Here is a 25,079-nt window from a genome sequence, read left to right on the forward strand (position 1 = left end):
AAAGAAGTGCCGCAGCGTGGCAACGATAGGCCTTTGGCTGTGCCACGCTGCAGCACTTTCAGAGCACAGGGATGCGACATAGTTACAACAATATGTGGCATCTCTGTGCTCTCCCCTGCGCTGGCGCACAAACTGCTGCCATGCGCAGGCGCAGGCACCCTTGCACCATGGTGCAAGGATGCCTGCGCCATGGGGAGACTCTTTTTGTACAAGAAGGGGCACCTTCCTGCACAAAAACAATCACTGCAGGCATTTTCCTCTTTCAGTGCGTGCTGTAGAATGCAGCTCGTATTTTAAGAGGAAAAAACGAGGAGAAATGAAAACATTTCTCCTCGTTGTGCCTGTGCCGTAGTATTCAGATGCATTTCCAGATTTACAATTCCTCGTAAATCTGGAAATGTGTCTGGTTCTATGGGTTTTGCGTAGGAACACCCATAGCAGCACACATGGAACGCCCCTTTAACGCAAAGTGCTGCGTGTAAAGGGGCCATATTTACAAGGACAGGAAAAGCCACGCAGTGAGGCTTTTCCTGTTCTTGTAAATATGGAGCAGGAAAATACGCCATCAGTACGTCACAAAAAGTGACGTACTGGTGGCGCAGGGGGCTTGTAAATCTGCCCCATGATATTTAGCAAAACGTGAATGTTGCCATGCGAGCGCACGTTTTTAGAATACGGTGCTGTAAGGAGTGGTTGAGAAGGTAACGTTTTCTACATAGTGATCTCTGCAAAGTGATTCACTGCTTGGTGTTTACATGACTTGCATTTATAAATATACCATTTGCGTCCTACTGGGAGCACTGTTCTCCTATTGTGTAGCGGACCTTCTCACTCCACCATTTATTTATTTATGTGCTTCTATAGCGCCTGACTAGATCCCCGAAAGGATATCTCTGCGCTTAAGATGGAACAATTACATTTGACCTGTGCCTGATCATAACCAGAAATAGTAAATCATAAACTAATTAGTTGGAAGAGAAAAGGTGAGTCTTAAGGTTTTTGCGAAAGGATAAATGGTTGGTAATGAGTTTCAGTTGAATGGGAAGGGAGTTCCAAAGGACAGGTCCTGTATGTGCCAAAGCACGACCTCCCTGGCGAGATTTTTTTATTTTTGGGACCTGTAATAGGTGAAGATTACTCAATCGAAGTGATCGGCCTGGTACATAGGGTAGAAAAGCTTTAGTCAAATATTTGGGGCCCTTTCCTATCAGACACCTATGAATGGTACACAGAATTTTAAACTTCGTGCGTTGCCGCACTGGTAACCAGTGAAGTTTGGCTAGTAGGGGGCGGGAGGGAGTTCTAGATGGTACATTGAGAACTAACCTCGCCGCCGTATTTTGGACTACTTGTAGTTTGTTTAATTGGCCTTCATTAGTTGACAAAAGAAGGCCATTACAGTAGTCCAATCTACTGATCACTAGTGCCTGGACTAAAGTTTTCCTGTGACCATCGGGTATATAGGGGAACACCCTTTTCAAAAGTCCGATGGCTCTAAAGCAGGTACCCGCAACTTGGTTGACATGATGTTTAAAAGTCAAGGCTTGATCGAATAGCAATCCCAAGTTTTTGACAGTCTGCTTTGGGACAGGAACTGGTCCTAATTCTGTGGGCCACCACTCCCCAGACCATAATGTTGCTGCCTCCCCGAACAATAAAACCTCTGTTTTGCCCACATTGCATTGTAGGCAATTCTCAGCCATCCAACATGACACAGCCCCCATGCCTTCTGCAAAAGATTTTTGCAGAGCAGGTGAGAAGGTTTTCAAAAGGGAACAGCAGCTGGGTGTCATCAGCGTAGGATATCGGGGTAAACCCAAATGGCCTCACTAAGTCGGCCAGGGGGGCCACATACACATTAAATAATGTGGGGCTAAGGCATGAGCCTTGTGGCACACCCCTGGTGAGCTCCCTAAAGATGGATTTATGGGAGCCCAGCCTGACTTCTTGAGAGCGGCAGGAAAGGAAGCTTTCTACCCAAGACAGGGCCGTTCCTCCCAGCCCTACACCCCTCAGACGACCGAGAAGCACTTCATGAGACACCGTATCGAAAGCAGCAGACAAATCCAACAGCACCAGAATCATAGACCCCCCACTATCAAGTGTCAACCTGATGTTATTGGTCACTTCTAGTAGGGCCAATTCGGTACTGTGGTTTGGCCTGAACCCAGATTGAGAGGGGTCCAGGCCTTCTGCTGCTCCAGCTTATCCAGCTTATCCAGCATAAGTTAAAGCTGCTCAGACCGAGGAAAGTGTACATTAGACTTGATACCTTTCCCCACAGATACTTCCAGGTCGGCTCCCATTTTATGTCAAATTATGATGCCTGGTTTAGTTCAGTGGTGACCTGCCAACCGGAAAGTGGATTGGGAATACCATCTGATTTCACATATGTTAATGGCGTATGAAAACTGCGGTATGTCCAGTCATGTCAATAAGAACGTGCACTTCCTTAAGAATCTATTTTTTACACATTAAATCATTTCTGATCTTCATCCAGCATCATCAAGTGCCAACATTAGATACCTTTAACCTTGTTGCAATACACATGCATTTGATTTTATCATTTATAAAACTAACAAATTCAGTCAACATTAAGTGTTGGGTGCACATTTAGGTGCACTCTTTGCTTCAGTAAAATTTGGCAATAGCTTGAAGTACATTCCATCTAAAGAGATGTTGAAAAAATACCATTGGGTCTACTCTCTCCATCAGCAAGAGTGTGTGGATGAGGACTCAACACTGACACACTGTTTTTAAAATTTTAAGTCTACATATGCTTTAGAGCAGTATTGGACTTTGGTTACTGTTCCTTTTGATAGGAAGCTCAACCATCAGTTTAGAGTGTGTACACTCCCTGTCGAAGTGATTACAGCAAAATGGAAAAGTTTCTCTAGTGAGGAGTGCCCATTTTGTGTAAGCCAAAGAGAAACCATCCCGCATGTGTTACTTGTGTGTCCACAATATACCAGGTTTTGCTCTTTCTGGATTGCACCAGTGTGTAAGTCACTGGGTACCTCAAGCCATATGATTGCCTTAAGAATACTACGTACTGATCCATCTCCCTTGTATGTATTCTCTGTCACAAATTTTTTGGGGTTGATGTGGCCAAAAAGGAGGGCTATTGTTGCTGATAAGTGATTTTAAGGTTTTGATTAGTGTATTATTTTTATAGTATTTTATAATGGTTTTATTTTATCACTCAGTGTGAAATTTGTATCAGTAATTTTATGGTAGTGACTTATCGACTTTACAATTAAGCACGCAAATAGTTAGGTATTGATTGTCCTGTTAACTTTACTGTGCTTAAGTACGATCTGTATTTATTTATTTGCTCACTTTTATGGCTTGAGGCGCTGCAACCCGCCCCCAAGGGCGCCTCACGCCAATCCGGGGAATAATAAACATTAATAATGATATGCAAAAATATAGATCTATAAAATACTTTATCAACGTCTTGCCTACCAGCAAGCTGTCTGGTTGCGAAAGACCTATTTTGAACTTATAGTGGACCTAAACATTGCCCAATGCTTACCATTGGTTGCTTTATTGTCAATCTCCTTTGCTTGCTTCTTATTCCATAGAGTCTGCATCTTCTGTTTGTTTAAACTATGGATTATAGCCTCTCTACTAATCTTTTGATTGACTTGTATACTTCCACTGCTCACTTTTCTGGAACAACTTTTTCCTTTTTGGATAAACACTTAATGATACTGCACCTGTTTTCGAGCTCAGTTCCTTCTGGTTTTTGCTCCTGCCAACTTCCCTCCCCATGCTTAGTGTTTCTCCCTCCCTTGTGAGCTGCTTTCTCTCATGTACTTCTCTCCACAAACTCATGCTCCAGGTTGTGCTTTCCTCAACCAGTGTTAATTTCTCCCTTGTGTACTGCTCTCTCGTCTCTCTTCTCTTGTGGTTCTATCCTGCTAAAATCCCAATTTTTCTGTTCTCTTCATCTCGTGCTTCTCCTTGCCACTGTTTTGTTCTCCCCCTTGTGTGCTGCTATAACGTTCCTTTGCCCGTCTGCTCTCTCCACCCACTGTTCTGTTGTCCAACACTCAATGCCCTTTAAAAATTTTATTTTGGGCTTTTATTTACCGATTTGCGGTTTGGCTCATTAACTAAAAAAGTAAAATGTCACCTGTACCATTCTGTAGGCGAGCAAATGTGTGGTAATGGATGCGCACACTTACAGGATGACATGACCGACAGTGATTGCGTCATTGCACTTTTTCCGTCTTTCTTTTGCTTTTTGTTAATCCTGCACAGCAAGGGCAAAATTACCAAAACCTATAGGTCCACGGCAAGACCTATTGAAGTTTTTGATGGCTAAATAGCCTTTTAACATGTAATAACCATATTTTGCGAGTCGGTAACGTATTACCGGGTGTCCGTTCCTGATAGCAAGTCGCATGGGGATGTATGAAAGTTTTACGACCGGAATACGGTTGTAAAACATTTGCAGTTTCCCAATAACTTCAAGTAGTTGGTATGCCAGTCGCATTTTTTGACAAGGCAGTGGATACACGGACCAGTGCCTACTCTAAACTGAAACGTATAATTTTTCTTTTTCAAACGCATCCTGTTTTCCTTTAGGAAAAATGGGCTGATTTTTTTTTTTTTAAACACTGCTTTATTTAAAAGCAAACACAGACATGGTGGTCTGCTGACCCCAGCAGGCCATCATTCATGTGTTTTTAGCAGTTCCCAATGTATCACAAATCGCGGCCTAAATCATGAATATTGATGAGGCAGGTCCATTTGCGACCAACTGGGAATCGCTAAATGTGTCTGAGAACATTAGTACATCGCTGTTTGCGACTTCCTAATTTTGAATCGCAAAGATTAGCTGTTTGGAAGTCTCAAACAGATTTTCGTTGTACATGTGGCCAGAACGGAAAATGTAGCTGCTAAGGCATTCTTAGAGCAGGCAGATATTTAGGCTTCCTCCGAAGTGAAGTGTATGATTGTTTTCAAGTAACACTTTGAGATCCTGCATCCTTGATTGACTTAAATAACGTGTTCTTTCTGCTTCTGTGTTTTCTATTGTAGGTCACCCATCCTGTTTACAGTTTACAGTAAATATGACGGCGGCCGTGCGAACCTACCGCTGGCAGTGCATCGAGTGCAAATCGTGCAGTCTTTGCGGCACCTCAGAAAATGATGTGAGTACAGGCAGCATGCCAGGACATACTGAAAATGTAAACAAGATGTCAGTAATGTCATCGAATGGGAAGGTGCTGGGCCATGTTATACACCACACCTTAAGTAATATGTTATCAAGGTGTTGTTGTAAAGTACCTGTAACATAAGGTTATCTGAACTAACTTTAGGACTCCTACATGCCTTCTATGAATGCCAAAAGTCTTAAAGTTAGGATTTTTCCTAGTTTAGGAGTAGTAAAGTTAGGACTCCTAACTCTAGGACTCCTAAATGCCTTCTGTGAATTCTGAAAGTCTTAAAGTTAGGATTTTTCTCAATTTAGGAGTCCTGAATTTGAATTTGAATTTGAATTTTGAATGCAGGTTTGTAAAGCGCATAGCTACCCTGGGGCGTCCCAGCGCTGACAATCGACCTGAAGCTTTCAGAGGGGGGAGTAATAGAGAGGAGTTAAGGGAAGAGCCACGTTTTTAGTTGCCTGCGAAAGGCTATTAAGTTGTGTTCAGTTCGGGTGGAGAGTGGGAGGGAGTTCCACAACTTTGGAGCGTTGTATGAAAAAAGTCGCCCCCCGGAGCGGGCCTTTCTTATTCTGGGGACGCTGGCCAGGAAAAGGGAGTCTGATCTGAGTTGTCTGTTCGAGCGATGAGGTTTGACGAGAGATCTCAGGATAGGCGGGCCTCTGCCTTGTAGTATTTTGTGTGAGATGCAGAGGGTCTTAAAGGTGATCCTTTCCCTAATCGGGAGCCAATGTAGGGATCTCAGTGCTGGTTTGGCCGAGCATCTAGATTTGGTCCCGGTCAGGAGTCTGGCGGCGGCGTTTTGGGCGCATTGCAATCTGTTGATGACCGATGCGGGTGCCCCTAGATAAAGGGCATTTCCGTAGTCCAGTCTGGAATTAACTAGCCCCTGAATGAGCAGTTTCCTGGATTGAAAGGGAATCAGGTGAAGGATTTTTCGCGCAGTCTTAATAAGGCCGAAGCATGTACCGGCGGTTTTTCTGGCCTGGACTTTAAAATTGAGGTCTTGGTCCAGCCAGATACCTAGGCTTTTGACTTCGGACTTGGGGGTGGGGGGTGATCCCATGCAGGATGGCCAAGAGAGGGATGGGGGAGTCTGCGTGGGTTTCCTAGAAGAAGGATCTCGGATTTCTCTCTGTTTAATTTCAGGCACGATTCGCACATCCAATGAAAGATGTCCTGACTTTACTACTCCTAAACTGAGAAAAATCCTAACCTTAAGACTAAGGACTCCTAAGGACTCCTAGGATTTTTCTCAGATTAGGAGTAGTAAAGTTAGGACTCCTAACTTTTGTGAATACCAAATTGAGTAAGTGCCTTCTGTGAATACCAAAATGAGTAAGTGCCTTCTGTGAATACCAAAATGGTAGAATGTTTAGGATTTTGCCATAAGTTAGTTCTGTGAATCGGGCCCAATATGTTTAGAAAACAACGCCTTATCTATGGGAATATAAGCCTACTTCTATTTTGTTTCCAGATCCCTACGGGTGGATTTTGCCTTCCCAAATGAAGGTTTGAACCAGTTTGTCTTAAGCCCTGATTCCCAGTAAAAAGCTAAATTCCGAGCCCAGTGCAAACACCGTTTTTTTTCATGTCTTGGAATACCACAGTTTTGCCCCGACAGATTTTATTTGGTCAAACTCCCTGAATTTGTTGGTAGGAAAGTGACGGAAAAAAGGAAAACCCTGGAATTTGGTGCATTAAAATACTGATTTCATATGTTACACCTCATTTTCAAGTGAAAAACTAGGAATAGAGGGTATTTACTGTACAAGAAGTTGGCATTAACGGGAATCCTCAAATTAAATATTATTGTCCACTAAGACTGTAAAATGGTTATGTTTGGCGATTATGGTTGATGATTATATTACAATGCACGTGAGGCAATGAGCTAACAGTATCAATAAGTTTGCTAGAAACTGTATCCTTAAGAATGATGGCAAGCACCCTGTTTTTTGTGGGTTTTTTTTTTTGCTCACTATCATGCAAACAGCAAGAAGCATATCCTGTTCTGTAAACAAATCCTTTGGTAATTGACCAAAATTTTGCCGATCTTGATACTAGCAGGGCAGACGTATCTAATCTATACTTTTTGGTACAGTTAGTCTTAATTAAGTATCCTTGGTCATTTATGGATGCCATTTACTCATCCAAGTGGCATTAATTAGCCTGAGTAAGATTCATGAGTAGCAAAGAATGTTTGTGCCTTTACAACTTTTTTTTAATGAAAGTTTTATTAAACTTATTTTATTAAATGTGTTTCATACCTCAATTTAACAGAACTTTAAGTCAAACTAAGTAAGTAGGGGATAGGAGATTTGCCAAAAAGCTCTGATTTGTGAGGGTTCTAGTAGAGAGGAGTCAAGGAGCTGAGCAGAGCATACAGATAAAAGTACACAATTTTGCCTTGGCAAAACTCCGTACCAGTAGCACCTTCCTGCCAAGAACTGTCACAGGCAATCCTGCCTGCACCAGTCCACGATAGGAAGGTACGAGGTGTGCCTTCAGCATGCCAGAGGTGCACCTGCTCTGAGCATTCACATGTCTGCAATTTAACCAGCGTGTGAACATTGCTACATCGACAGGGAAATTTGACAGTGTTTTCTGAGAAAGAAAACCGATTTTATTCAAAAGGGCTCTGCATTGTTGGAATAATCACACATAATGTCTCAGCTGGCATACTGACATATCATCACACTCCTCATCGTTTAATTTGGATTTTTTAAGGATCAGTAAGCAGCGGCGGTCGGTGCAGGTAGGCAGAGTGATGCGGGGGGATGTCGACAGACCACAGATTAAGATTTAGTTATTTATATAATTTTCCCTATTCTGTCGTCTGTCGACTTCCCCCCTCCCGCCCTGCCCCCACCTCGCTTACCTGCACCGACCGCCACTGTCAGTAAGATTGGTCACTTGCTAAATACTGATCGAAAGTCAATAGCTACAAAAATGTTTGATTTTCTTTTCAAAACACCAGTATCAAATCCATAAATACTAAATAGATTTTTGTGTTAAGATCTGCTTGCATGATTTTTGGGATTGCATTTTTACTATACCTCGTATATGCTTTGTGGTTGCACAGGGAAACATGTGTTACAGTCAAGGTGTAGTCAATAGGCCGGCAGGTCGTTTCAATCCCAAAATACCAGAAAGCCACTATTTGCTTAGTGCAGTATTGGTGTTTAACACAAGTCAGCCTTCATTTGGTATCAATGGTTAATGGAAATTGATCACTATGGGGATCCCGGGGAATCTGCTAAGAGTAATAATTGCTCTCCACTCTTCAACATGGACCCAAGTTTTGTTAGGGGGGACTCAAGGTCTCTCAAAGAAAATTTCAACTAACAATGGTTTGAAGCAGGGGTGTTTATTGGCTCCTTTGCTTTTCTCAATCTACATAAATGACTTACCGAGACGGATTGGGGAAAGCAAAGGGGATCCTCCTCAATTGGGTGACCTAAAAATAAGTTGTTTGCTGTATGCAGATGACGCTATACTAATAGATTTAACCCCAATTGGACTGCAGAGACGACTGACGGAATTGGTTAGGTACACTAAGGAATACTTTTTAAAAATAAATGTCTCAAAGAGTAAAGTGATGATTTTTAATTATAATGGCTGTAAGGTTAGAGCAAAGCTAAAATGGTTTTTAGGAGATGAAATAATGGAAATAGTAAAATTTTACCCTTATCTAAGAAAATTCTTCACTAATAGGTGTTCTGCTAACAGACATATGGACCACTGCAAAAGTAAAGCTATTTCACAAGCCTCTGCAATTAATCGCTTGTACCTGCAATGTGGTAAAAGACATTTTTCGCATACTATTGCAGTGTATAAAATAAAGATTTCCCCCACTTTGAATTATGCAAATGAAACAATAGATGAATGTGATTGGGTAAAGTTCGAAAAAGTGGAAGGTAAAATTTTGCGAAAATTATGTAATCTGAGTCATGCTGCATCAATCGCCGCCCTTAGGCTTGAATTGGGACTTCTTTCGACATGTGTGTTAACAATGGCAGCTTGTTTAAGGTGGGGAAATGCATTGATAAATTGTCAGGAGAATCTATTAAGGTTGGCATTGCATTAGGAAATTTTCACTAATATGCAGTCGAAAAGTGTAATTTTTAGGAATTATTTAAAGTCTTTAAGCAGTTTCGGTTTAGACTCTGAAGGGGCAGCAGGTTTGGACAAAATTGCATTAAAGCATATAATTAAAAGAAGTATATATGTGATTTCACGGGAAAGAGACTTGAAAATATGCCGTGTGAATGGAAGGTTGGACTGTATCGTGGAGAGCTCTATAGTTAAAAATCCTCAGCCGTATGTTCTTTGGAACTTGAATCATGGAGTTCGCAGAGTGATTTTATTATTAAGACTGAACCAGTTGCCTTTAAGGGTTGTAACAGGCGCTTGGGAGGGTAACCCCAAAAAACGAAAGATACTGTGATCTATGCAATGGTGGCATACAAGATCTTAATCATGTTCTGATTGTGTGCCCAACGCTTCTTTCAATACGCCGCAAATACTTAAGGCATGGTTTTTTACAGTATAAAATTTCCACAGCAGAACAAGCCCGTAACTTTCTCCTGTTCCCCCCATCTGAATTGATTTGTTTTAAAAAAAATCGTTTTTTTAAGAATTTTTGAATGTCTATTAGAAAAAATAGTGGGTGAGGGTGATCCTTAGGTTTTTATAGTATTGTATGATGTGATTTTATGCACTAGCTCTTTTTAAGTACTCCGCATTTTAATCAGTTACTAAATATGATATTCAATAATTGATTTTTAATTGTGGATTAGTATTCCTGTAAGAAAGTTTATTTTCCAAAGGCATTTTCTTAGAAGTATAGCTCCTGGGCAATTATTTGTGAGAAATGCTCTAGAATAGGGTATTTAATGCACTAGCACTTTATGTAATGCATTATTTAGCACTTAAAAAAAATATATATATATATATATATATATATTTGCTGCTATTGTGATTCTATGTTATTCTACTAAATTGTTATGTGTATATAGGACACTAACTGTACTCTTTTTAAAATATGTGCCAACTAAACGTAGATTATTTTATAAAATTAGGGAGATAGTTAAAAGTTTTACCCACCTGAAATGATCGTTATTTGCCGGAAGTGTACTCTATTAGAACATTGATGCCCATTGGAAGTGATGAACTCTATGAAGTAAAATGCTTTCCATTCCTTGAAGGATGCAATTAAGAAACTGAACTTGTAACTTTCTGTATTTTGGACATTGACCTCCGTAGTTCTCAATAGTACAGAGTCTAAATGAAGAAAAATTATTATGTTCCTTGGGTGTAAACAAGGAAAATCGAATTGATACCTTTTTATATTTTAAATATTGTGATTTGTATGAAATGTTGTTTTATGGATATTTTATGTGGAATTCCTCGGAATTCCAAATCATAATAAAATATTGAATATTGAATATATCAATGGTTAAGAAGCCTACAAGATGTGGCTACAGACCATCCTTTTCTAGAACAGGTAACTCAGTCTATCATTATGTGCTAACCTAGGCTCTGACACAGTCATTGAGTGACAGAAGTAAATAGTTTTTCTTTAAAGAGGTGTGTCTTCAGCTGTTTCCAAATTTGGAGCAGAATGGGACAGGCTTTCTTACACTTTTTTATCTCCAGTTTGATGATGCCCTGGTTTTGGGTGTGCCAAGAGCCACTGGTGTTGGTGAACTTGACAGCCAATATGAAGGGATGCCAATCATGTTAGCTGTGTAGATGATTCTCTAGTTTAGAACGAGGTGCAGGCTGTCAAGAGCAATGACAGGAGTTCCACTAGGGTGAAGTGATGTCCTATTTCTTCAGGCCTTTGATGAGCCATGCTGCTACACATAAGATGCACTTAAAGTGGGCAAGTGTGGAATATGGGAGGCCATAGAACAGAGCATTGCCATGGCCATGGATCAGTATCACTAGCATCAAAGGCAGCTGAGATGTTCAGTAATATCAGGAGACAAGAATTGTCTTTGTCTGTGGTCAGGTCTGTAATTTGTATGGTAGCTGTCTCCATGTCCGGATTAAGAATCATGCAAGAGATAGTTGTTGATATGATTTTGAAGTGGTGCATAGACTGTTTATTAAGTTTTGACTATGTGACAGTGCAAGCTGTTTGTGAAAAGACCTATTGTGAGCTTAGAGTGCCCATTGCTTACCATTGGTGGCTTTATTGTTAATCTCATTTGCTCCCTTTTTTCCCTCCACTTGTCTGGGCTTTTCTTCTATCTTCTTGTGTTTGTCCCTCATATAGAGCAGTGCCTCATTACTGGTGTCTATTCTCTGATGAATTTTAACGCCTTAACTGCGGCCGTTATTTCGGCGCAGTGCAGGCGTTCTAAAAGGTGGGCGGGGCCGCGTCGGCCGTTGGCCGACGGCAGCTCTAGCGAGGTAGTACTGCCAACGGCCGACGGCTGCACGCAACAGGTTAAAGCACTACATTTTCCTTTTATTTAAGGTCTCCATAAGAGTACATCAGTTGTCTAGCTGTCTGTCTTGTATACCTCTCTCCTATTGGTGTTTTGAAAGGAAAATCAAACATTTTTGTAGCAATCATCCCCCTTAACCGTGCTCTGTGTTGCTGTCTCTCACCCATGTACTTCTCCGCACTCCCTCTGTGTTGCGCTGACCCTTGTGTGCTTCCCCCATGTTCCTTTCTTACCTGTGTAACTCCCCCCTACAGCTCCATGTTGATTCCTCTCGCCATTGTGCTACTCTTTCCCCCACTCTCCATGTTGCTCTCTCTTGCCCTTATTGTGTATTCTCCCCTCCCCTCTGTGTTGTCCTCTCACCCGCATCCTCTGTGTTGCTTCCCCCAACCACTCCCTCTATGTTGGTTCCCCACCATCGTTAAAAATTCACATTTGTACTACTTTTTAAAAAATGTACCCGTCCAACTCAGCTCTGTATTTAAAAGAAATAAAGCTCTTTTGTTATTTTGAAGGCACGCACATGCGTAGTGCAAAAGCTAATAAATTGATGTGTCTAGTTACATTATAGACCTTTAGGCCTATTTCTTTTTCTATCCTCTTTAACCAAGCTCTGTCGTCATTTTGAAGGCACACACATGCATAGTGCACAGGCCTACACATTGATTTGTCTGGTTGCATTATAGGCCTTTCAGCTTTTTTTCCCAATCCTCTTTAGCCATTCTGCACAGCATTGCAATAGTTCCCAAAGGCAAGACCTATTGGCTTTGCTAATGCTTGTTTAGTGAATTTGTAGATGAGTGATATGCCGATAGTTGATAAGGTCATCAACATCTACTGTGGCATTCATCAGGAATGGGAGGATCTTACCTATCTTGGGAGCTTTAGCGAAAATGTGCTTAGTGAGTGAGGGGGTCAATGATGATTGTGAGTAGAGGTGAGAGAGCTTCTTCAGAGGGGACTTTGATGAAGGATGACGGTAAGACATCATATTCATAGGTGGTGTATTTGAGGGAGTTGAGGATGACAGTGTACACTTTGAAATTCAGGGTTTTAAGAATGGAACATTTTAAAATGCAACGAGGAGGAGTGGACGTCAGAGAAAAGGAGGTTTGGTGTTGTTGATCTGCTTTTGGATCTTCTGTATTTTTTCATTGAAGAAGTGGTTGCTGTCATTACACTTGTCTGTGGAGTGTGGTAGAGGAGGGTCAGGCAGGAGTTGATGTGGTGCTTGGTCGTTTTGAAGAATGTTCTGCTTCTGCTGGCACTTTCTGATGGTAATCGTGTTGTACTTTGCTGATGTGATGAGTATTCTGTGTCTGACGCGGAGCAACAGTTTTCCTCTATTCTCTTCTGAGAGGTTGACGTTGCACATTTGTGTTTTAGTTGGTTCCTAGATCTTCAATTGTTTCCAGTGGTTTAAAAGAGTGTTGATGTCGTATATGGAAGTGGAAGGGTGAGAGATGATGAATTTGACCTGTAGGTTGTCTATGCAGAAGTTTTGGAAGATCTGAAGGTTTGTTCTCATTTGAGTTCAATTTAATGTGTTGGTTGGACACTTATCCGGGTGAAAAGGATACCTACTCCAGACACCTCAAAGTAAGCTATCATTCTCAGGTCATTCATAGCTAAAGTGAGGACCAATTCTGCAGAGAAGCCTGGTCTACCATCTGCTTGGGTAGGGGCTAGTATATTGTTATCTTCAATACAACTTTGCAGTAGTTTTGTTATTAATTTGTCCAATTATTTGGAGTGATAAGGGAGGAGAGATATGGGTCTATAGTTAGCCAGGCTATTGTAGTTTAGGGTTGGGTTTTTAAGCAAAGGATGAATAATGACTTCCTTAAGAACAATGGGGATTAGACCCACTGGAAGAGAGGTGCTAGTAATGGTTGGATTGACTGGGGTGAGGGTGGTTTTAAATCTTTTCACAACTAAGGCAGGGCAAATAGCATCAGGGGACCCTGAAGGTTTACTGGCATTTATTAGATAGAGGCTCTCATCATTGGAGAGCAGAGACAATTGGGCAGGATGGAGGTTAAGATCTGACTCGGGCTTACGCCTGCACTGATGGAAGTGGGCCTGCTCTGATTTATTTTATCTTGGTTGAGAAAAGGTTGACTAGGGAGTCCACTACCTATTTGATAATAAAGGAATTTGTCAGCTGGTTCATGGTTTTGAATGGCATATTCACATCTTTGAAGGTGCTAACCATGTTTTAAGATCAGAAGCTTCTTTTTGTTTTGCCTACCAGATAGATGTAATAAAGCATATGAATTAAACAAAGGAGTTTAACTTGTTGGTATCATGATTCTTCCACATTATGTTTTAACTTGTTTAATTTCTGTTTCTCCTCCAAGTGTACTGGAAAACGAAGGGCAGGCTACATATTTAGGTGTAATGTTTGTTATACATCTTCTGGCTGTTGTATCTAGGGCGTTGTATAATTTTTTTAAAGCGTCTGTTGAATTTGTCGGAGTATTCAGTGTTCCATATTGATTGTTAAACATTGAGATGAGCTGGTCTTTTACATCTATATATTAATGGAGTGGAGGCAGCCTACAGCTCTGTAAAATATTATTGTTATTTTCATCAAACTGAAATTAACGCTGATTGTTCTTAGCTTACCTTAGAAAAATAATTTGATATTTTCTGATTAAATGTAACCTTTGAAAAGGGAAAGATACTGGGAAGTGCCTTGAAGCACACTAATAGTGTCAAGAGAGTAGGAAGACAGAAAGCAGATGCATGGTGACCTAGAGTATGAATGTATGGATAATGTAAACCTAGGCTGAAAGCAATGGTGCACCGTATAATACAAGAGTTTTATGTATCTAGGGTGATTAAAGGGGCCTGGGAGAGTACGATTCAACAATCGGTTTCGTGTGGAAGACTGGGTGAGGGTGATTAGTTGGGGTGATAGAAGTTGCAGGGGTTAGGCGGGGCTGGACAGTGGAACAAGTATTAGTGAGGTAGTGTGGCTCACTGGCTAGAGGCGGCAGACCCGAGAGCAGAGGACGACCCGGGACCAGGGTTCGATTCCCATCGCGGCAGGTTTCTGGACCAGGGTCAGCGGACTCGATAATTCTCTTGCCTCGGTGCCCACTCTGATCAGCGATCACACTCGGCAACTCTGGGCATTAGCTTGCCTCATCTTCACTAACGGCCCCACCAGACCGCCGGGGATGCCTGGTCTCACCCTGGAGATACCCATTAAGGGACCATCTCTCAGGGAAGCCAGGAAGGGTTTCGCAGCGGTCGAAGCGCGGAGATACTCCCCCGGGAGTGATTCCAGCCCTATATAAACACGCAAAAAAAAAAAAAATTATTGCCATTGTGGCAGAGGGGATAGACTAGCTGGGACACTAAAGGATTAGGTGAACACATTTTCAGGGGTGTGGGGTCCGCTAGAGATTACACATTGTAACATGTTTCTGTAGTTTTCCGGTTTCTTGATATGGAACTATAGCTGGATCTTGGCCTGTAATTCATCCAATTGTCTAGGTCCAACTGTGTATTTTTTTTAGAAGAGGTTTAATAAAAACGTACGTGGAGCTGAAAAGGATTGCTTCATGATTTCCTCATGATATCATGAAAATATCATTGATTATAGGAGCTCCAGAAGAGTAAGTAATATTTAGCACACCTATTGAAATCCAACTTCTCGGTTTTCGTAATTTATCGAATGCCATAAATTGCACCAATTACAGATTTCTGGAGAATACCATGCAGAATGTGGTACTTACAGCATCCAAATCAGCATGTCACAGTAAATACTATACACTCCCCGTGAAATTCCAGCAGGTTTGACCTGCTGAAATTTAAGGAAGAGTGCAGATTTTAGAGCACCCAGTAATTACCAGGTGTGGTAAACCATGAACAATTTGGAATTGTGACCCCTATGCAAACAGGGGTTGCCCAGTAGTTGAAATACTCCAGTCCCTTCGTAGTTATCGCCTGGGTGGCTAAGGGTAAGAACATCCATGCAGCCTTTGATGACGGTATATGAGCAGACGCCCAGTGGGGTAACTGCAGGATATACAATATTGGGGGTTGTATGTGTTCATTGGTGAGAAGGCACTAAGAGCAGCCTTTTGGAGTAACAGAATTGTTGAGTGTTATCCACTGAAGGAACATATTGGTTTGGATGTTGTCTCTGATTTCTGTGCATGTGTTTGTGAAGGTGCAGTTTTAATAAGTGATATAGATCTTACATGGGACGCATGTTGAATTGTTGGGAGTTTAGCCAATAGTTAGAGTAGTACCGTTTTTTCTGAAGTTATTTTTCTTTGTTGGCACTAAATTTTGTCATGCTCATTTTTCATCCCTCTTTGCACATCAGATGATTGAGAATATTTAGTTTGGGAGCTTGAAAATGTGTAGTTTGGGTGTGGAATTGGGGTGTGTATAGTGCAATGGGACATGGCTAATAGGACCTCATGAATGGAGGATGGATTAGATGAGGGCTAGTAAGTCGTTCTTTATTTTACAGCTCAAGAGTCAGTGAGAGGAGTACATACAGATAGATGCCTTTATTAAGCTAGGGACACGGATGCCCAAAAAACAGAACAATATGGTCCGATCAAAATGAGTGTTATACAAATTGCATACACATTCTAGGAGAATGGAGTATCCACTACTATTTTTATATGTACAGTTATGTTATGTTAATGCTATTTGTAACATGCTTGAATCACCCCGAAGAGTATCTCGGCGTGACCAGGTGACAGGGCAGCGTATCCAGCTAGTTCAGAACAAAATTGTGTTAAGTCATTTCCTAAAACGAAAATGATCCATACAGATCCTAATATTGTGTGGCAGTTTGTTCCAATATACAGGAGCCAAATAAGAAAAGGACCTGCCGCCCAAATGGGCCCTCTTGACGCAGAATGATTAACAGTGCTTTATCACTTGAGCTCAAAAGTCTAGGCGGGCAGTAGTGTCTAAGTTTGGTACCTAAATAAGCAGAGCCATACCAGTAGTTAAGGTGTTATATTTAAGGCAACACAGTTTAAAGATGATTACCTTTGTTTAAATAATTTTTAATGTGCTCAGCAAAGTAAATGCTACAGTATGTAAATATGTGCAAACAAATATACGTCTTTATGGATTGAAATGAAACAGGTCAGCCACCAAATCTGAATAAAGCAGGATCCTAAACAACACAAACATAAAGAGCGAGAGAAGCAATTTATATACCAGGGGATTGGCAAATGCTTTGGTTAATTCGGTTGGAGGGTTGTAAGGAGAATCGACAAAACCAGCAGCAATAGATATAGAGTAAATGTGCCAATGGGCAGTGTATTAATTATTTAAACGTAGAATGGACAGGGTTGAGGAAACCAAAATAGGGAACTGGTTCATGGTTTTCTTCTATTTCTTTGACAGGACCAATTGCTGTTCTGTGATGACTGCGACCGAGGATACCACATGTACTGCTTGAGCCCTCCAATGTCTGAACCCCCTGAAGGTAAGTTACACCTCTTTCTCTGACAATTCTTCAAGGACCTAGATTGAGGAACACACATTAATTATTCTGTTTAGTTGCAAACTGGAACCTTATCCCTTGGGAATTTGTAATTCATGGGAAGTGACACAACAGTTTAGTTTTGCAGTGCTTACTTAATGCCCATTGCATCTGTCCACCAGGCTGCTATAGTGTCAGATGCTATATGATGCCTCAGTGAAAATATGGATCAGCTTCACCTCAGGGACTGATGTACCTATTTAAAGGTAAAGGTCTGCTCATCCAGGTGAACTGGGCCTACTATTCCAGAATTTTGGGATTGGTGGCCTCAGAAAACATATTTATTGAGTCAGGTTTTTATATTTGCTTGTCCCAGAAACATGGTGGGCCATCCCAAAGGTTTGGATCTGACCATCTCTTGAGAGTAGCATATCCAACCAAATGGCTACAATTGATCTACACTGTGTGAAGGAGAGAAGCTACAACCCCAAACTGTGACTGTAAAAATTCCATCAACTTAAAGCATGGGCTCCCCTACCAGAGGGACCATAGTTCAGCGCCAAGACGCCTACGGGCATACGTTGCGCTTTATAAATTGCAATAATAAATAAATAAATAAATAGTTTAAACCTCTTTTTAACCGTAAATTAGGCTGGGATAATCCTGGTCATTTATGGTTGACCATGTATAAAGCATGAATAACCATAGTATGCCCAGGATCATAAAATGAGGGTTATCTTTATTGGCCCTAGGATATGAATCAGATTATGGCAAGCAGATTACCCGGTCAGCGAAGACTATTACTTCTATTTCCAGTGGAAGGCCACCCATCAGATTTAGAGTACTCTGTTGAGGATCTCTAAGCCTTCAGAGCAACTGCCGGTACAGCGGTTGCTCTGAAGCCTGAAGACCTTTCTAAGCAGATGCAGTGGCGGATGGTAGGACATAGTGGCTGGGGGAAGGTGGGGAGTGGGTTAGGAAATAAAAAATAAAAAAACTTATCTGATCGTCGCCGCCGCAGCATTTGCCAGCCACCGCCTCTCCGCCCCAGGAACAGGAAGCTCCCAGGCTTTCAGATGCCCCCAGCCAATTACAGCGCTGCTGCTAGCAGCGTCGTGATTGGTCTGAGGGCCATAGTTCAGCGATCAGGCAGGGGATGAGGGCCTGGGCATGTTCTCCACCCAGGCTGTAATGCAGTCTGGGTGGAGAACACCTTTAGGTGCAGCAATAGCCACTCCTTCTCCCTCTTGGTCAAGGTGTCCAGCCCTTCCCGTCCTAACCTGGCGGAAATGGGAATGCAAAAAATAAAATTATAATAACTTCCGTTTTCATTTTATTTTTCCATTGTACTGCTTCAAAGCAGTGGGGCAACTCTCCTCCGCCTTAGCGGAGGAGCCGCTGCTGAACAGATGGCAACTTTACTACACCCGCTTGACAGACTTTTGGATCTAATGGTCCGCAGTTCTGCTAAAGTCACTACTAGAGAAAGCCATCAGATGCTCTGTGCTCATAGCAGGACCCAAATGGATAAGATAGAAAGCAAACTGAAGGATTCCTTTTTCGAAGCTAGCATTCGTCCTTGCATCTCAAGTACATAGGAATCACTCGGGAAAGTATTCACTTAAGCACGTGTGCCTTCAATAAGGAATTTGCCATTGGAATTCATTTTATTAAAGCAGTAAATGCTGTGTGGTTGTAGCAGACTTGAACTTGCAGCTTACATTGACATACTCTTTAACCCTATTTACAAGTGTGCCAGATTAAACCTGCAGGTAATAACTAGTGTGAAATGCGCTAAAAATTAAAATCCCAATGCTTGACCCTAACCTTCCGAATATCGAGGGAATACATTGCTGTTCTCAGACGACCTGTGCCAATTTCATATTGCTGATTTAGAAGAGGGGGTGGTGATGAACAGAGTGTCTGAATTGAGCAGACCACTCTTACCCAGTCCAAAGATCAGGGCTTGATCCATCACCGTTATTTATCTCACTGCCCCACCCCGGCTCAGAACCTGGCTATATGCAAATCAGTCTGTCCCTGGCCCAGTGCATCATGGGAACAGGGCAGACTAAACTACCAAGCCAATTCTTCACCTAAGCGTGGAAGGGTATACTCAGATGTGAGTCCCTTGCTCATTGCACCATCAGGATTCAAGCAAACCGGGCCGAAGACGGCTGTAATGCCAGAAACCGGTCCCCGGGAGCTTGTTTCCTTCCCAGTGTAAGAATTGGCTTTTGTAGTTTGGTTTGCCCTGTTCCCATCATGCACTGGGACAGGAACAGACTAATGTGCATACAGCCAGGTTCTGAAACTGGGATGGTGCAGTGAGCTAAAAAACGGTGTTGGATTTAGCCCTGATCTCTTGACTGGGTGAGAGTTTTCTGCTTAATTCAGAGACTCTGTCCCTCACCACCCCTTGTTGTAAATATAATTTCATATTGCTGGGCAGAGCGAATCAGCCAAAAGTAGGACTCACTAAGTCCTTCATTGGGAGGTTTGGGGATACCCAACTTGGCCAGGTATTACGCGGCGATCCACCTACGCTATCTCATCCACTGGACACGTAAAGAAACAGAGAGATGTTGGTGCCTGATTAAATACACGATGTCCACGGGTCCCCTATGGGAGATCCCCTGGCAACCCAGATCCGAAAGAACAAAAACGCTCTATATATCCCCCATCACAAGAGCTAGTGGGGCCTGACTACATTCTCCTCACCATTCACATCCCTGTGTATGGTAAATACACATTTACTCTGAGACTGACTAGGACCCCCAATGGCAAGTGGCTGGAGGGGCATTGCAAAACACTGAGAGACATGGTTTCCCAAGGATCAATCAAATCCCTTAATAACTTGTGGAGTTCCAGCTCCCAGAAGCCAAAAGTTATCACTACTTGCAACTGTGTCATTGGCTGCCACGCCCTAGAATCTAACACCTTGACAAGTACCTCCTACATTGCAAGGACGATAAACATGTATGTATAGGCATTTATATAGCGCACTACTTACCCGGAGGGTCCCAAGGCGCTTCGACCGCTGCGAAACCCTTCCTGGCTTCCCTAAGAGATGGTCCCTTAATGGGTCTATCCAGGGTGAGACCAGGCATCCCCGGCAGTCTGGTGGGGCCGTTAGTGAAGATGAGGCAAGCTAATGCCCAGAGTTGCCGAGTGTGATCGCTGATCAGAGTGGGCACCGAGGCGAGAGAATTATCGAGTCCGCTGACCCTGGTCCAGAAACCTGCCGCGCCGGGAATCGAACCCTGGTCCCGGGCCGTCCTCTGCTCTCGGGTCTGCCGCCTCTAACCAGTGAGCCACACTACCTCACATGCAGTTTCAAATCATACTACATGAATCCCCACTGCACACACCTACCAATGTGCCTGGGAAAGGGATTTGAATATCACAGTAGACCTTGACCAATGGGCAGAAATCCTGACTCAGGCAACCAAATATGTGTCACACTCGGGAGGGAGGGAAACCATCTTTAAGATACTATATCGGGGCACTACACCCCAGCTTGCCTGACCACAATGAAGGGAGGACAACTCCCTCTCTGCTGGAGGGGCTGCAGGGAGGAGGGATCTCTCACACATTTACTCTGGTCATGCCCCAATATACAACTCTTCTGGAACTCCATACTGTCTACAATAGAGCACACCACAGGTGCACTGAGGTGATTCTGTTGGGTCGCCCAGTGCCGGACTGCTGTAGGGTTCACTAGTTAAAATGATCTCCCACCTCCTGCTGGCAGCTAAACTAAGCATCTTGAGCCCCTCTGGGGGCATCTGAACCTGCCATCTGAGCACAAATGGGTTGAAAGACTGTGGTGGAGTCTCAGCATGGGGAAGCTGTCAAAGCTGGTGCAGGGGAGGAGAAAACATTTGCTAAACAATGGGGGCGTCTTCTAGACCCTTTCAGCAGAGATTATAGGGAACTGTGTCCAAAATGCATCTAAACACTGAAGCTTCTTCCTTCTTCCAGGCTTGAGGACTATTAAACCACAGTCTACCAGCTCCAGAGACTTGCAGGGCCTAGACGGGGCCGACAATGGATCTTATGAAACCCAATCTATGGTTTGCACAGCGACGCAACTCTATAAAGGGACAGGTGGGGCAGGCGGAGCAGAGCAGACAGCTTGTGGGAGGGAGAGGGCAGTTATTCAGGGGATTATCAGTTGTTCACTGTTGTGATGGCTACAAATGCTTATAATACTGTATGGAAGCTTGACCGTGGTACTAAAAGGTTTATACAAATGTATCCAAACCTAAAATTCCCTGTTGCTTAAGCACCAAAATCTGCATATAATGCGCCATTTTGAAGGAATAATTATTGTACCAGCTAAATTCTGATCCCTGGGTTGCCGGATTGTAATAGGATTGATAATTATCACAATAGTGAATTTAAGGCCAAATTGATTTGTATAGGACAGGACAGAGGTTCACCAACACATGTAAAGGTTCTGAATTGTAACTGGCGCACAGTCTTTGCGTTCGCATTTCCTGATCTGGTGATAACAATGTTTCAGCAGAAGACCACAAGGATAACTTTTATTAATCCCGCCACACACCTCCTCAGCATTGGAATTCTTAACTCTCACACCACATATGCAGGGTCATTGATTGTTGCTTCTCCAGTGGGGCATTGAAGCAACTGTTGCAGAGTTCCTGGGAGACAACTGAGCTGTCGGGCTACCATTTAATTGCAACAAGGCATTCTCCACCCACTTAATTTTCTAAACAGCTCTGAGAGCCTTTACTCTTTGTTATCTGCTTCGGCACCTGCACCTTGTCTCATGATCTGTACTGAACACAACCCAAACCAGTTCAGTTTACAGCATACGTCGCCCACCCGGTCTTCTCTAAGACCTGTCAATACATAAGCTTACTTCATGTGCTCTGTCTTTCATGATGTGTGAGTAAGACCAGATGAACGAATGTGGTAACAGGGACCACACAAAGCCTTCATGGGTGTTCTGATCATCTTACTATGTCTAATATCATATGCATAAATAATGTCAGCATAAATATTGTATTCTGAATATTGTTTCCAAAAATGTCTGCCACATCACAGTTAATAATACAACATCTACACCCAATGGGACTATTTATGCATAAGCGATGTGTAGGGCATAATGTTTGTGTGAGATGATATTTTGATATACAAGCACATCTAGATTCATGGGAATATGTGCAGCTGGCTGTTACCATAAAGCTGTCAAAGTCTTTTTGTCCGCCAGTCTGCAGAGCTTCCTCTTAAAGCTGGAAGAATGAAACATTAGAACGAAATAGGTTGAACTAAAAATAGAAAGACCCCTTTAGCAATCTGCCAGGAGCAATTCACTAGCTACATTTGACATAGGGGGCGTGTTTTAAAATTACAGGTCTGAACAGCATTATAAAGGTGCAATATTGTCCTCAGTGGTCCTTAATAATACACAGACCTGAAGAAACCAGGGACACTTTGAAATGTAGTGTGAAGCCTTTCCGCTCCGGAAATTGCATGCAGTGCCTATATAGGTGCCACTCCTGCATGTTGACGTCAGTTCCTTTATGTCTGTGCCACCAGACGTGTATCTGGAACACCTCTTGTTTCATTGAAACCTCATTAAACTCCAAAAATGACAGTGTACAAGGGAATTTTCGCCTCCCAAGACGACAGACTGTAAAACCCTTAGGGATAGTTGCAAGCAACTATCTTTGACGGTTCCTCGTCAATTTTACCTGTGGTGCCGGGGCCTGTAATAACTGTGTGTGGATGAACACGAAGGCAATACTGTATTTTGAGGTGAAACTTTACATCGCCAGGCACCTGAAGACTCCACATCGAGATCGGTTCAAGTGTAAAGGTTGGTCTCACTCACAACCTGAGTAGGGCTGTCTACGACAGTGAGACAGATCCAAACGTTTCGAGAGGCATGCTCTGACTCTTCGGATCCCTTCCTACTCTCTCTGGTGCACCTGCAGGCCTCAAAGAGCACAGAGGTCCTCCATCTGGGATTCTACTAGCGGGTTCATCATCGGCGTCAGTTGGACTCTCCAATACCCAAACTGGGCTTTCCCTGCCTCCTGTTCGGAATTTGCTTCCGGCTCCACAATCCACCCCTGTTCGTGGAGCATCGACGCTGATGCCGACTCCATCACCATCAGATTATAGAGCGCCTATTGACCTGGGCATTGCTGTGACCGTAATCAAGGCTGTGCCTGGTTTCCAACGAACCGCAACCTGTGCTTGACATCCCTTTCATTCTTTGTTTGGCGCACATTCTAACATGATCCTGATGCTGCATTAAAGCTGAATCAGGCTGCCTCCCCGGGAGAATCTGTTGCAGCAACAGGGAAGGGTTCGGGACCCGGAACATCGCAAACTCTGCCTTCATGCTTGGAGGTTGAGCAGCGACAGATGAACACCTTGAACCTTTCTCTGGATGTGGTTGATGTCATCTTGGCAGACAGGCATCCCTCAACAACACTGCATACGGCTGTCATTGGTGTCAACACACAGTACACCACCCTCTTCCCAAAGAAGCTGGTTCTGCAGACATCTTTTTGACAAAACTTGTTGCGCTTATCCACGTAGGTCAAACCATTACCCTGCTGGAATTCTATGCTTTGCATCACCCCTGAAGAATGAGCAGAGTCTCTATTGCTTGGACCCCAAAAGAGCTCTAAGCTTTTATGTCCATCATGCCAGAGAATACCGAGTGTACGATCAGCTCTTTAGGGGTTCGCTGGAGCAAAAAAAGGCAAGGCAGAGCAGAAGTGGACTATCTCCCTCTGGATCTTGCTCTGCATTAAGCTCTGCTACACAATGGCTGGAATTACTACAAGATCATTCCACCAGAGCAAAAGCTGCTGCTGTTGTGTTTCTGTTCTGGATATCTGCCAGGAAGATATGTGGGTGTCACTCCATACATTCAAGATGCACAACTGCCATATTCGCTAAGAGGGGCATTTCGGCTGCTCGGTCCTACAGGATGTTTTGCTTGAGCCCATTCACAGACCCACCTACTTATTGCTCTGGTATCTATTGAAAAGGTGAGGAATCTGTGGTTAGACGGCTTTATAAGAAGAACAAGTTACTTACCTTTGGTAGCACTCCTTCTGGTAGAGACTCTGTCTAACCGCAGAGTCCACATACCCTCCTATCATTCCCGTTCTGTGACTTGGACTCTATCCATTAATAAGATCCTAAGTCTAGGAATATGCATACTGACATTGGGTCTATGGGTCTGGGAGCCAAGACAGCTTTGAAAGCAGCTGATATCAGCACATGGAATTGGCACCTCTATAGGCTCCGAAAGGTATTTCTGGAGCGGAACAACGTCTGTGTGGAGCCGCACAGCACCTCCTACTGACACGCAGAGGTACTGTTTGAAGAGTTTTCATATCCAGTCTGATGCCCGAGGTATATTGCAAACTTGAGGAATCCGTGTTTCAAGAGAGTCTATACCAGTAAGAGTGTTATTGATGGAAAGTAACTTGTTCTTTTGGTTGACAGAACTCATCCTGTGAACCTTGAGTTGTTTCTGAGGAATACCAATGATTCTGGACCCGGTGTCAGCTGAGTCAAAATAGCTCAATTGTAGAGTTCTGTGTTTTATTCAAAAATGTCCTTGTGACTGCTTTCTTTCTCCCCAGGTTCTTCACATAGGATTTTTGGTTAGATATAAGTTTGTTAATCTGCCGAGTCATCTTTGTCAATATGTAGAAGCTGTAATGCCCATCACTGCATTGCACCTGTAGTCTTCAGTGGCAGGCAGCCAGTTGAGTATGCAATTATGCCCAGAAAGTTCATAATTCTGACTCTGTCAGGCATGGTACATGTGTCTCTAGAAGGCAGCCTCATTCATTGTCTGTCCGTAGTTGCCACTGTACACCTGTGTTGTGATTAAGGAGTCAGGAACAAGGCTTCCTAATCTATATAGTGGCGAGGAGAGCGCTACCCATAATCTGGGTAGATTCTGTCCATCAGACAGAT

The 25,079-nt window shown here is 42.9% G+C and overlaps 1 protein-coding gene across 4 annotated transcripts in view; it reads left to right on the top strand.

The window, feature by feature from the left end:
* Positions 1–25,079, top strand: part of DPF1 (double PHD fingers 1) — a 516,551-nt gene that overhangs the window by 487,519 nt on the left and 3,953 nt on the right. For all 4 annotated transcript variants that reach the window (XM_086938023.1, XM_086938024.1, XM_086938021.1 and 1 more), the window contains exons 9-10: positions 5,050–5,162; positions 17,021–17,102. In XM_086938023.1, coding sequence (XP_086794149.1) covers positions 5,050–5,162; positions 17,021–17,102 — 195 coding nt within the window. The remainder of the gene's footprint in view (positions 1–5,049; positions 5,163–17,020; positions 17,103–25,079) is intronic.

This window comes from Lissotriton vulgaris, chromosome 9, assembly GCF_964263255.1.
Source record: "Lissotriton vulgaris chromosome 9, aLisVul1.2, whole genome shotgun sequence".
Classification (NCBI taxonomy): domain Eukaryota; kingdom Metazoa; phylum Chordata; class Amphibia; order Caudata; family Salamandridae; genus Lissotriton; species Lissotriton vulgaris.